The sequence below is a fragment of the Pan troglodytes genome, chromosome 5 (assembly GCF_028858775.2).
Source record: "Pan troglodytes isolate AG18354 chromosome 5, NHGRI_mPanTro3-v2.0_pri, whole genome shotgun sequence".
NCBI classification, from domain to species: Eukaryota; Metazoa; Chordata; class Mammalia; order Primates; family Hominidae; genus Pan; species Pan troglodytes.
Genome location: NC_072403.2, coordinates 77,267,454 through 77,281,178, shown reverse-complemented (window position 1 = coordinate 77,281,178; position 13,725 = coordinate 77,267,454). Strand labels below are relative to the sequence as shown.

Here is a 13,725-nt window from a genome sequence, read left to right as displayed (position 1 = left end):
AACAGACTAACCCTGGCATAGTGTGTGAGGGAGGGAACTTCACAAGAGTGTGGGTACTCGGAGGCAGGCAGGATCATTGAGGGTCATCTTGGAAGCTGGTCACCACTAATCCCAGATATATCTATAGATAGATAGATAGATAGATAGATAGATAGATAGATAGATAGATAGATAGATTTAGACAGAGTCTCACTCCATCACCCAGGCTGGAGTGCAGTGTCATGATCTCGGCTCACTGCAACCTCTGCCTCCTGGGTTCAAGCAATTCTCCTGCCTCAGCCTCCCGAGTAGCTGGGATTACAGGCACATGCCACCTTGCCTGACTAATTTTTGTATTTTTAGTAGAGTTGAGGTTTCACCATGTTGGCCAGCCTGGTCTCAAACTCCTGACCTCAAGTGATCTGTCTACCTTGGCCTCTCCAAGTGCTGGGATCACAGGCATGAGCCACCATGCCCAGCCAAGAGTTTGTATAGTCCAGTGCAATGGGAGGGACCTGAAGGGGTTAGAGCAAGATAGTATTGTGATCCAATGCATCCTGAAAGGATCAATATGGCTATTCAACCAAGAAAAATTGAACAGGGATCAAGGGGAGGAAGACAAAAGTAGAAGTAGACTGGAGGCCAATTGTCTAGGCAATAGATGTTGAGGCCTTGGATGTCACTGTGAAAGGGAGAGAAGTAGTCACGTCTGTTTGAAAGTAGGATCAATTGGACGTGCTGCTAAATTGGCAGTAAGAGGCAAGGGGAAAGATACATAAAGGATAACCATAGAATTTTTACCGGGAAGCTTGGTTGCTATTAACTGAGATGGGAACTGATGTTCATTAAAATTAAAACACATTCCCATAATCACACTTTAAGTACCAGAGCAAAGATTCGAATTCAGTTCTTCCTAATGCTCCAATATTTTGGGGTTGGTGAGCTGATTAATGTCTACTAGTGTGCTTACTTATTTAAAAGTCCCCCTTTTAAGCTATAAGCTCCTCAGTGACAGAGACTTGGTGATATCTGATATCTAGTCGTAGGAACCAGAGGCACATGAATAATGCTTTTTTGAGAACATTTGTAACAAGATATGACAAGTCTACCAGGCCCCATGTTTCCCGTCACCCTTGGCTGATTCACCAATTTTTTTCTTTAAGGCAGCTATAGATGCTTTCTATAGTGTTGGTTTTGAATTCTGCTATGGAAGTACAATGGTCATTTCAGAGGCCTGCAAACTTTCCCCTTCTAAGGAAGTGTATGGGTGCAATTACGAACATATGTTAACGGAAATAAAACACATGCTAATTATTTCCCTACACGCAAAACCGTCTTGATGGAACCATCAACAGCCTTTATTTATTTGAGGAAATCTAGCGAAAGAATATCTCATCAGCTATCTCATAACATTCTGTATTTGATTACCAGTTGAAATACTCCAAACTCCACACTAGTTTTTTTCTAATTTTTTTAACCCTATAGGTTTTAATACCATGCAATTCTCAACCTCTGCATGACCTTTTTCTCCTTGTAAACAATTAGGAGCCATCTGGTTCCATGGATTTCCCGATCCTCCTGAGAATTTAAACTTAACACACCAAAAGGTTTGATTCGCCCAAGGACTACTATTACATTATTCACCTGGTTTTCTAGTCTTGGATCTTAAACAATATCTTCCTTAGAAAATCAGAAGAAATTTTCTCTTCATACTTCATATAATCCTCTTGCTCTATGTATAATACTAAGCTTTGAGGACCTCCTCAAAGCTATCTTGAAATGATTTACCAAAATATTTGCCAACTTGCCTCTTTCTATGGCAACATATAACTCAAACTGTATCACTTTGTCAATCCCAGTTTTTCTAAGTACCTGTCAAAAAAATTCAAAGGAGTTGGAGTTAGATAGAAAAGGAAACAGATTCCCCTTGGCACCTGTTTGTGCAATGTTGAGCTATGTCTGGGTACCCACTTCAATCTGAAACATTTGCATTCCTGATAAATAGGGGGAATTTTTTCTGAGAAGGCTAATGAAAACAGAGATCTTTCTCACTCAAGATACTAATCAACTTAAAACACCCTGGCTCAAATCCCTTTCTGATAAACACCAAGATCTTATTATGTAATAAAGTTTATTGATATAGTATTAAATGGCCCATTGAGATGTAGCCTAAGGAAAATTTCTTGGAGATTTTTATTATGGCATATCTGGTAAGAAAGTTGTTTTAAACTTGTCAGGCAAGACATTATCTAAAAGGCTCTTTATTCAGCCTGAGGCAGTGGCTCACGCCTGTAATTCTAGCACTTTGGGAGGCCAAGGCAGGTGGATCACCTGAGGTCAGGAGTTCAAGACCAGCCTGGCCAACAAGTGAAACCCTGTCTCTAATAAAAATACAAAAAATTAGCTGGGCGTGGTGGGATGTGCCTGTAGTCTGTCCCAACTGCTAGGGAGGCTGAGGCAGAAGAATCGCTTGAACCCGGGAGGTGGAGGCTGCAGTGAGCTGAGATCACACCACTGCACTCCAGCCTGGATGACAGTGAGACATCATCTCGAATAAATAAATAAATAAATAAAAATAAAAGGCTCTTTATTCAGTAAACACACTTATACACACATAGAAGTGGGAGAGTGGGGGAGAGAGAAGAAAACTTCCAAAGTTACCTAGGTTTTTGCTTGACAAGATTAGATACTATAATGCTCCTCGTTCTTATGATTTTTACTCCCCAAAATGAGGGGATAACAACTGAATTTTTCTCGTACACGCTAAAGCCACAGTCTCAGAAAAACATATCCCACAATTTAAAGGAAGAGTGCTGATGATGGGTACAGAGGAGGAATTATCTTTCATACAATGCATTAAGATATTCCAAGTGATTTATGGATGTATTTGAGAATTAACGGATTGAAGCTCGTGAAAACTGCTAAGAGAAACTGAAAATGGAAACATTAGTTGTTCACATTAAATCTAAACATGTTTAGAGCAAGTTTAGGGACTGTCACTTCTCAATGTGATAGAATAACTGGTACCAAATCTGTCTCTCTGATGTAAACAGCTAGGAAATTGGACAAAATACATGAGACAGCTGTTTTCAGACGTTAGAAAACAGACACAGCACAGAAGTGTGAGTCTTCAGAACAGGAAAAGAAATGAGGTAAGCCCTATAACCAACATGGCTTTCTGGATGTAGGCACTTCCAAGACTGCAGTAAGAGAGGAGGAACCATGACAAGGCAGATCCAACTTACTGAATTTAATAGACAGAGATCAGAGTTAAAGGAGCTAAAAGAGCTGAAATGTGAGGCACAGAGAGAAAGAACTCCAGAAATCTATACAGGCAGCTATCCTGAGTCCTTCATTGAATATTAGGCTACATATGCATGAAATGAAACTCTATGAGGCCAGGCAAAAACAGCTACTGGGATTTGTGAGCTGGGGGTTGAGTTGCAGCCAGCCAGAATGGAGGCATTGCTGACCACCCTGAATATTTCCTCGAGCCTCCTGAAGAGGCGTGCTTCAAAAGGATAATTAAATTAGCCCTAAAGAAAAACTTACTCTAGACGCATACTCCCAAACTTAAAAATACGCTTAAAAAGGATCAGGTTGAATGGTAAGTAACTGAACTCCCTGGCAAAACAAAATTCGGCTTTCCAGAGGAAGACTACAAAATCTAGACTTTCTTTTTTTTTTTTTTTTTTTTTGAGACGGACTCTTGCTCTGCTGCCCAGGCTGGAGTGCAGTGGCACGATCTCAGCTCACTGCAACCTCCGCCTCCCAGGTTCACGGCATTCTCCTGCCTCAGCCTCCCAAGTAGCTGGGACTACAGGCACCCACCACCACGCCTGGCTAATTTCTTTCTTTCTTTCTTTTTTTTTTTTTTTTCCTACATCGCTTGTATTTAAAACACAAACAAGTATTTCTCTTTCTGTAAGGGCAAATGGTTCAAATAATGCGGAACACGAAACATTGACTAATACAAGTTTATTTTTTAAAAAAGCAAAAGAATAAAGAATATATACAAAAGGGACCTGGAATCTGTAAGCTGATTCCAAAAGCGAAATAAGTAGAAAATCCGTGGTGAAACCTGAACATTCTACCCCTGCTTTGGAGAAGGGCTATCATACAACATTCAGTCAGCTGAAGATGGATTGCTAGAGGTGTGTCGATACATAAATTTCAAGTCATTTTTGCTTGTGCAGAATCATCCCAATCTTAACAAGACTGAATGGGCAGTCCTGTGGCTTTCTTCCTTTTCCATATTCCCAACAAGGCTACGTGAAGTTCAACTCTTGATGAGCCGCTTACAACAGCAGTTCCTTAGGAGCCAACATGACAGGTGGGTCAGATTTCCCTATGAGAAACAAAACTGGCCACCTACAGCAAAATATCAAAATGGGTAAATCCTTCCTTCCTCTTCCTTCTGATTATATACAACATATCTCCTTTCAAGACTATTATTTCCGTCATGCTTATTCCTTCACAAATCTAAACCTTGAGGTGATATGAAGGAAACCAACATCAAGAAAAGAAAACTCAATTCAGAAATGAAGAAAACTGGCAGGTATACAATACACCCCCAGAGCATCTCAATATCCCTGGCACAGTACAATTCGGTGTACTGCTACAGCCCATAGATAAATATTGGCAGCTTGAATAAGCTCATTTTTTCCCTCAGGTGGTTAAAGGCCACCACATAAATACTGGGCAACAGGGGTTTGTTGGGAGAATTAGAAATAAAAAATTAACCAAATTTTGTCCCTGTGTTAATTCAATGCCAGCAAGGAGGCAAGTACTGAAGAAGAAAAGGGACAATTTTCATACGAAAAAAGAATTCCTCTAATCATGTCACCATCTCATATAATGAATCCAGGGAATCCCAGAAATAGAAAATTAGTTTCAGGGGACCCCTGAGGCACTTTAAAGCCTTTTAAAAAATTACAGTAATAATAAATTAGATATTGCTCTTCAGAGGCCAACAGAGCAGCAGAAGCATCAAGATCAGGTCCAAAGAGTTATGCCCACATTACAGGCTTCCTGAGCTGCTCAGCCCTCTTTAAAGCTTAGTTGAATCTCTAAATACCTTTACAAAGACATACAATTTAACACAGACTGAGTGGGTATTTTTGTTTAGTGGTAGCATAAAATTTGGTCCTTAATGGTAGCAGCTGTCTTCATCCATTTCAAACTCAGGTAATATTAAGTACATCAAGACAATACATAAAGAATACAACAAAGGAGAAAAAAGCCAAAACTGACAAACACCTCAAGGAGTCACTAAGTTTGCTTGCACCCTTTCACTTGATCTCCCTCTCAGTCTCTTTTTTGTGGAGAGAAGGGTATGACAGAACTTTTTTCTCAAAAGATGATAAACAATGGCATCAAATGGACAAAATGGTTATAAAGTAACTTTAAAAATCTGACCCCAAGGAATCCAGGACACATACAGATAATTCAGAGGTATACTTCTGATTTGGGGCAAATTCTAGACTAAAGAAATGATCGTCTCAGGTAAATGTTACAATAGATGAAACTAAGTCCAGTTTTTTGGCGGTTTTTTTTTTAAAGTGTCCTCACTACCACCTTCAGCTATCAATCATTTCTCATAGCTCAAGCGGAAGGTCATCTTCATCTTTCCCAGGATCCAGGTCAACCTCAGCTTCCCATTTGCCTCCTGAAATCTCCCACGTTAGTTTCTCAAAATCATCCTCCACAGAGAGTGGGGGCTTTCCTGTTGAGGCAGAGCTGAGTCGGCGAGTTTTCATGCTCATTTGGGATGAGGAAGGGCCAGACGCCTCCGGGGGTGAGGAATCTGAAGAGGACTGGGTTGGAGGCAGCACAAGACTGTCTCTAACCAAACACCGCATATTCTCACTCATAGGTGGGAATTGAGCAATGCGATCCCATGGACACAGGAAGGGGAATATCACACTCTGGGGACTGTGGTGGGGTGGGGGGAGGGGGGAGGGATAGCACTGGGAGATATACCTACTGCTAGATGACGAGTTAGTGGGTGCAGCGCACCAGCATGGCACATGTATACAGATGTAACTAACCTGCACAATGTGCACGTGTACCCTAAAACTTACAGTATATTAAAAAAAAAAGAAAGAAAGAAAAGAAAAAGAAAAAGAAAAAGAAAAAAAGACTGTCTCTAGGATTTTCTGCTTCAGGCACAGTGACTGATTTGTCCTCAGAGACAAGCAGGACAACAGCATCCACAGCTGCCTTTTTGGCTGGGGGTTCCTGTAGGACGCTGCTGGAGCTGAGTGGCTTCACAGCGGCAGTGACAGCAAGGTGCATCTCCACTGCCTTACGTTTTGGGGCCAATTTGGGGGATGACACAACTTTAACCACAGATTGCTTCACGTTCACTTTGGGTTTAGCTTCACCCCTTTTTTCCAAGGTCTGTGCTGCCCATTTCACATTCAATAATGAGTCTGCAATCCCTGAGGTTTCTACCTCCACCTTCTGGGATGACTTTGTGGGAAGCTGCTTGGTCAGGTGCCATGTGATTCCTGGCACAGCAGTGAGCACTGGTTTCTCTGCCACTCGGGTATTGCAAGAGGCTACATCTCCCCGAAGAGGTGTCCAGACTGATTTTTCCCTCTCCTGCTGTTTCCGCATGCGCATCTCTCTCATGGTCGCACATCTCTTGACTTGAATTTTACTGATGTCAACTCCTGTGGTCTCAACTGAAGCCTCTGTAGCTTCCATTCTAATACGGCTCTGAAAATCAACTTCATTTCCTTCCTGAAGTATCTTCTCTTCTTTCCTCCATGTTCTTTGCGTGACTCGCAGCAGCAACCTTGCCCCCGGAGTGGCCTCATGTTGAGACGGGGAGCTGGTGCTGCTCTCAGAGCTCTGCTGCACCCTCCGTGCCTTCTCCAGTTTAATTTCTTCCAGCGTCTTCATGTGCACCTCCTGCATGGACTTTGTTTTACCTGCAGGCTCCTCTGATTGTCCTTTGCTGGCAACAATGGGTGGCAAAACTACTGTTTTTTTAATTTCACTATCAGTCTTCAGCTTCATGCAAGTTGTATCCTTTTTGCTTTTTTGTCTCTCTGCTTCCTGCTGCCTATGTTCTTCTTCAGCCAGGACCTCAGAGAAGGTTTTGATACGGAGAGTGGAGGAGCTTCTTGCTCCTGAAGTAGAATCATCAGTTTTTGAAGGTCCTTCTGTCTTGAGTTTAGTTTGCGATTCCCCATGTTTCTGACTGGCTCTTTCAAGAAGTATTTCTTCTAATGTCTTCACATGGATCTCACCAACTTTATTAACTTTATCTGTTGCGTCCTCATTATTTGGATCAGCTGACATGCCTAATCGCTCCTTAAGAGACTTGGAAACTTGAGCTGTCTTTGGTGTTTCGTCAGTGTTAGTTTCCGGAGCTTCAACTTTCTTCCCTAGCCTCTGTGCCAGGCTACGCTTTAATGGAGGATCACTGTCAGCGCCTGCCGAAAATTTTCGTTTCCCCAGTCTCTCAGTAAGACCCAATCTAACCAAGGGTTCTTCTCCTTGTTTGGTGGAGAGAGTTACTGTCTTCACCACAGTCCTGACATTTTCTTTTTCAGGACCTGGAACAGGCTCAGGGTGGAGCAAAAGACTGGAAACTCCTGAAGAACCCTCACCTTGCTTCTTAGATTTTTCCTTCATTTTCTCTGACTTAATTTCCTCAAGAGTTTTTATTCCAAAATGCAAACATTCACCTTGCTTTATATTGACTGCAGGTTTCCGGACAGAAGTCACTCGTAATCCATTGTGAACTTCAGGAGTTGGTTGCAGGGTAGGTGTTTTGGCTTCATCAGGAAACTGATCATCATCATCTTCATCATCATCTGCAGCATTAATTACAACTGGTGGATGCTTGGGGCTAGGAACATTTTCGGAACTTTCTACTTTCATAACGCTCCGCAGCTGAGGGGAAGGATTGGACTGGACAGACAATTTGTTCTGCTGAACTGAAAGTTGGCTAGCCTTCACTTCCTCTTCTGGTGACTCAGGCACAGTTGTGCTCGGAGGTAGGAAAAGGCCATCAACATATCGTCCTCTATTGTGATGGAAAGCGCAGTTTAATTTTTGACATCCTGTTGGCTGATTTTCCCAATAACAAGGAATTTCACTGCGTTTTTTATCAATCTCCATGTGCCGAAACCTGCACACCCGTCGAAAACAGCGCCCTTCTCGCCATAATGTGCAAACAATTTCATTTCCTAGTGCAGCTTCACAGTGACGGAATGGGCAGCTGTCACCTTTGGTACATGTAGAATAGAAAAAAAAATAGCAGTCTTCTCCTTGATTAGGCATGCTGGGTAGATTCTTAGATCAGAAGTGGCTTCTTGAAACAAGCCACTGCTTCCTCAAAGCAAGGACAAGGCTCCAAGTCCTCGTGAAATGGGTTTAATCTTCCAAATGACAACTTGATCACAGAAATTGTCTTTAAACTGTAATCATTAGCTGGTTGCTCTCAACAGGAACGTCTGTGTCTTCACTGAGTTCCAATCTATTACGCCTGTAGGTCGAACCAACACTCAATCCATGAATTAATAATAATGAGGCAGAAAAAATTTTCCTCCTCACATTGCCAAGAAAACCTCTCAGCCACAATTCAAACACAGCATGTGTTTTTAAAACATCTCCCAACTACTGGGAGATTAAGTCCATTCAAATAACCTTTGTCAGACTGGAGACAGCTAGGGTTAGTTATCTCCTCAAAAACAAAGCAAAACAAAACAAAACAAAAAAAACAAAAAAAAGAGTTCATTTAAAGATGAACTTGAGAGTCAAAGGATCATGAAAAAAAATCCATCTTCCATAGCTGAACAATATAATCTGAAAAACAAAAAAAACATCAGTTTTTCAGTAAGATCCAATTTCTGGTCTTCAAGATTTCTTCACACTTAATACTAGTCAATTTTCCAGGAATTTTTTGGGCAGGGAATATCCCCAAATCCTAAAAAGCATCGCTATCTCTAGTTCCACAGCCTCCTTCTCAAGGTCCAGAACCAAGGCCTGGAAGATGTCAACACTATAGGCCTTCCCCACAGGAATCCGCACCGATTATGGGAGTTTAGGGGTGTTCTTCATTACGGTTTCACCAATCCTACAAGGAGTACGGAAGTGTCCCTGTTGCTCTTGACTCCCACGCTGAGGGCCAGGGGTGGGAGTGTAATGAGGGTGGGGAATGGGTGTAGGATACCGGAATAAGGTCGGTGGCTTTCTGTATGTGGAGTTTGAGACAAGCTCCAAAGTCGTGGGACCCGAACCGATGACACTATCCCCGACTCCCGCTTGCTGCTACGTCTTTCTTCTTGCTTGGCCGCTGCCGTCCGTCGTCCTCCCAGCAGCAGCAGCACTCGCAGAAAATCAAGACTGCCAGCGTCAAAGATGGCGCCCGGCTACAGGCTCCGCTCTAAGGCCCGGCCGGTAAAAGTGCCAGCACGACGCAGGGCGCGAGGGTTCTGGAAGACGTAGTTCCTCTATGACGCGATGCCTAAGATCTAATTTCTTATATCTTTGGTAGAGACGGGGTTTCACCGTGTTAGCCAGGATGGTCTCCATCTCCTGACCTCGTGATCTGCCCGCCTCCGCCTCCCAAAGTGCTGGGATTACAGGCATGAGTTACCACGCCCAGCCCCAAATCTAGACTTTCAATAAAATATTTACAATGTCTAACATCCTAACAAAAATTATTTAAAATGCAAAGGATCAGCAAAGTACAAGCCATAACAGGAGAAAAATAAGTCAATACAAACAGATTTTTATATTTTAGCCTCTTACACTTCCAGGCCTTCCAATGAAATAAGAAGAATCATATTTCTTGGCCACCATTTTAAATCATGTTAATCCATTTCTCAGAATACTGCATCTGCCAAAAAAAAAAAAAAAAAAAAAAAAAACGCTTTCATACCCTCTACTAGTTTTAATCCCACAAAATCTCCGTAGTCTTACAGAGCACTGCCATGGGTTGAGTTGTCCAACAGCAGACCTGAAACAATGTTTAGCGTTTAGTATATTTCTAGGGTATCCCTTGGGACCAACAGCTGTGAAAAGAAGGGGAAAACAATTGAGCAGAGGGAGAAGTCAGGTTGTGATGCAGACCTGATTGCCTTAGCCAACTCCACAGGAAGCTGTAGGTGCCTGCTGGAGTTGCCTCACTTAGGGTGAACATGGCCCTCCATCAGTCACTGCATGCCAACCTTTGAGGGGATGGGGGTGGTGGCCTTAGCTAAAGCCACCTTTTTCAGGCCACCTGTTTAAGGCCACTTGTTAAGGGCCACCTTAAGGCCACCTGTTTAAGCTGCACCTCTGCAGCTAAAAGAATCCCTGAAGGGGCTGAGCCCTAGAGGCTATCTACTGGCAGAATTATAACTGGCAGAAGGACAACATGTCCTTCTGAGATGCACATCTCTGTTTCTACCACCATCTATCCCATGTGCCACTTGGATCCACTTCAAGGAGCCAAATGTGCCACTTGAATACATTCAAGGAGCAGTTCCTCCACTGTACCAAGAGGCATCTCTTCCCAGTGAAATCTACAATAGGGGAAGTTAATAGGAGGAACTCCACCCCTGCTTCTGCACCAGTCCCAGGGCTGCAACTGATACTCATCATCTCCTTCCTCCATTATCCGTCTGGATTCCTCCTATATCAGGCTGCAGCTCTGCTAGTCTTAGTAGCTTACCTGATGGCATGAACTAGACACTCATTTCTGAGGGACCTGAGCTCCTGGTCACCATGCCCTTATCAGGCTACATGTGCTTTTGTCTTCTCAGCACTTTCTATTCCTTTTGGAATCTCTCATTGGCTGACTCGCAGCCCAAATTCTCCCTCTTGACTTGAGTCCCTTCAGCATGTAGTCCCCATCCATTTTGTGTGTGTGTGTGTGTGTGTGTGTGTGTGTTTTTCCCCTGCATTGCATCCTTAGGCAGCTCCACTTACACTCGCTAGTTAATTCCTTTCTTTAGTCTTTCTGTCAGTTCTTCCCCATCTCCTTTTCTGTTCTATTATTAGGCATCACAGAGCTACAAAAGATCACCTGTGAGACCTAGACTCTCTTTAGAGGGTAGGAAAGGCAAAAGAGTAGGGGAGTTGGGGAAATAAGCTGGCAAACAAAATTTTTCTTGAAAAATTGGATGGCTGGGGGAGAAGGAAGCAAAAATTCCCAGCAGGCCAGGAAGTCAATAGGAAGGCATTCTAGCTCTCTTTCAATGATTATGTCTAGCTCAAAATATGGAGTGAATACTTGTTCAGATAACCAAGCAGCCACTTCCCTGTTTAACAGACTACTTTGAGGGAGGGAGTCCTACACTCACCTCCCCTAGCAAAGCGGCATCATTCCTCTTTCAACCAACCATCCATCTATCTGTATCACTGATTCAACAAATACTTATTGAGTGTCTACAATGTGCCAGTTCAGAGAATGTTCCATGATTATACAGAAGAAATTTTAAACTCCTGTTTGGACATCATCTTAATAAAGACACAAATATAATTCAACAATGTTTTTGAAAATAAGAGGAATAAGAAGTAAGGCCAAGTATCAGGACAGTACATTTAAATGTTTTCGGATCTTCTATGGAAAACTGAAGACTTTCAGATTCAATGAACAAAACCCATGATTTGCTAAAATAGAGTGGCATTTTAATTAAAAAAAAAATATATATATATATATATATATTTTGAGATGGAGACTCACTCTGTTGCCCAGGCTGGAGTGTGGTGATGTGATCTTGGCTCACCACAACCTCCGCTTCCTGGGTTAAAGAGATTCTCCTGCCTCCGCCTCCCAAGTAGCTGGGATTACAGGCATGTGCCACGTTGCCCTAATTGTTTTTTGGTTTTTTTTTTTGTTTTTTTTTTTTGTTTTTTTGCATTTTTAGTAGAGACGGGGTTTTGCCATGTTGGCCAGTTTGGTCTCGAACTCCTGACCTCAAGTGATCCACCTGCCTTGGCCTCTCAAAGTGCTGGGATTACAGGCCTGAGACACCACACCCAGCCAAATAGTGACATTTTAAAAGTTTAAAAATATAAAGATAAAAATCATGTAAACATATATATATGTAAATACACAAATCAAAAGTAGGAAATAATATTAATATCAGAAAAAAATAGAATTCACAACAAAACTATTACCAGGCTGGGCGCAGTGGCTCACGACGGTAATCCCAGCACTTTCGCAGGCCAAGGCGGGTGGATCCCTTGAGCTCAGGAGTTTGAGACCAGCCTGGCCAACATGGTGAAACCCCATCTCTACTAAAGATTCAAAAAATAGCCAGGCATGGTGGCACATGCCTGTTGTCCCAGCTACTTCAGTGGCTAAGGAAGGAGAATCGCTTGAACCCAGGAGGCGGAGGCTGCAATGAGCCAAGATCGTGCCCCTGCACTCCAGCCTGGGTGATGGAATGAGACTCTGTCTTAAAAAATACATATATATTATATATATAAATTATATATCTTTTATATATATTATATTACATATAAATTATATATACAAAATATATGTAATACATATAATATATAAAATATATATAATATATATATAAAATATGTATATAACCAGGATCAGTGGTGACCAGCCTCCAAGATGACCCTCAATGACCCTGCCTGCCTCCGAGTACCCACACTCTTGTGAAGTCTCCTCCCACACGCACTATACCAGGGTTAGTCTGTTTGAACAATAGCAGATGTGGAAGTGATGGTAAGTCATTTCTAAGATTAGACTTTGAAAGAGTATAATTTCCACGTTGAGCTCTCTTGTTCTCTCTGTCTCTTTGTGTCTTTGTCTCTCTCTCTCTCTGATCTATTGCTGGAAAAGAGGAGTGAGAAGGGGAAAGGAGTGAAAAGCAAGTTGCCATATTGTGAACAGTTCTATGGAGAGGACTGCACGGTAAAAAAAAAAAAAAAAAAAAATGGAGCCTCCAGCCGGGCGCGGTGGCTCACGCATGTAATCCCAGCACTTTGGGAGGCCGAGGTGGGCGGATCATGAGGTCAGGAAATCAAGACCATCCTGGCTAACATGGTGAAATCCCGTCTCTACTGAAAATAGAAACAATTAGCTGGGCGTGGTGGCGGGCGCCTGTCATCCCAGCTACTCGGGAGGCTGAGGCAGGAGAATTGCTTGAACCCCGGAGGAGGAGGTTGCGGTGAGCCGAGATCGCACCACTGCCCTCCAGCCTGGGCAACAGAGGGAGACTCTGTCTCAAAGAAAGAAAGAAAGAAAATGTAGCCTCCAGCCAAGAGCTAGCAAGGAATCGAGCTCTGTCGGTATCCAAGTGAGTGAGCTTAGCAGTGGATTCTCCAGCCCCAGCCAAGCCTTGAGACAATGGCAGCCCAGGAAGAAAAGCTTGACTGTGACTTTGTGAGAGATGTTGAACCAGCCAAGCTGCCCCTAGATTTCCTTGCCTCAGAAATTGCATGAGATACTAAATGTTTGTTGTTTTAAGCCACTAAGTGTTGGAGTAATTTGTTTCACAGCAGTAGATAACAGAATCAAAGACATTCATTTTATAAAATATACAGACCGTAACAATAGGAAAACAAAAATCATACCAAAACTACAAATGAAAAACAGTATTTACAAGAATTGTTCACACATTTAACAGAATATTAAATGTAGCTTTATATTAGTAAAAATAAAACATGCCTTTAAATGTATAATTTTCTGGAGAAATATAAATGACTAAAAATTGACTCCAGAAAATAAACTGAGCAAATTAGTAATCAGTGAATAGATTTAAGTAGAAAATCAAACAC

General features: G+C 42.3%; 2 protein-coding genes across 3 annotated transcripts in view; one reads left to right on the top strand and one right to left on the bottom strand.

The window, feature by feature from the left end:
• Positions 1–13,725, top strand: part of LOC472247 (eyes shut homolog) — a 559,821-nt gene that overhangs the window by 483,383 nt on the left and 62,713 nt on the right. The window lies entirely within an intron of this gene.
• On the bottom strand, positions 3,943–9,283 carry LOC129144280 (zinc finger CCCH domain-containing protein 11C-like). 2 transcript variants are annotated; one of them, XM_054685969.1, is made up of 2 exons: positions 8,869–9,283; positions 3,943–8,482 (listed from the first exon to the last, which is right to left on the bottom strand). In XM_054685969.1, exon 2 carries the CDS (start codon positions 8,275–8,277, stop codon positions 6,052–6,054), a length of 2,226 nt encoding a protein of 741 aa, XP_054541944.1. In that variant the 5' UTR covers positions 8,278–8,482; positions 8,869–9,283; the 3' UTR covers positions 3,943–6,051. The 2 variants fall into 2 exon arrangements, with proteins under 2 accessions (XP_054541944.1, XP_054541943.1); XM_054685968.2 differs by having other exon boundaries at positions 3,943–8,802; positions 9,170–9,268.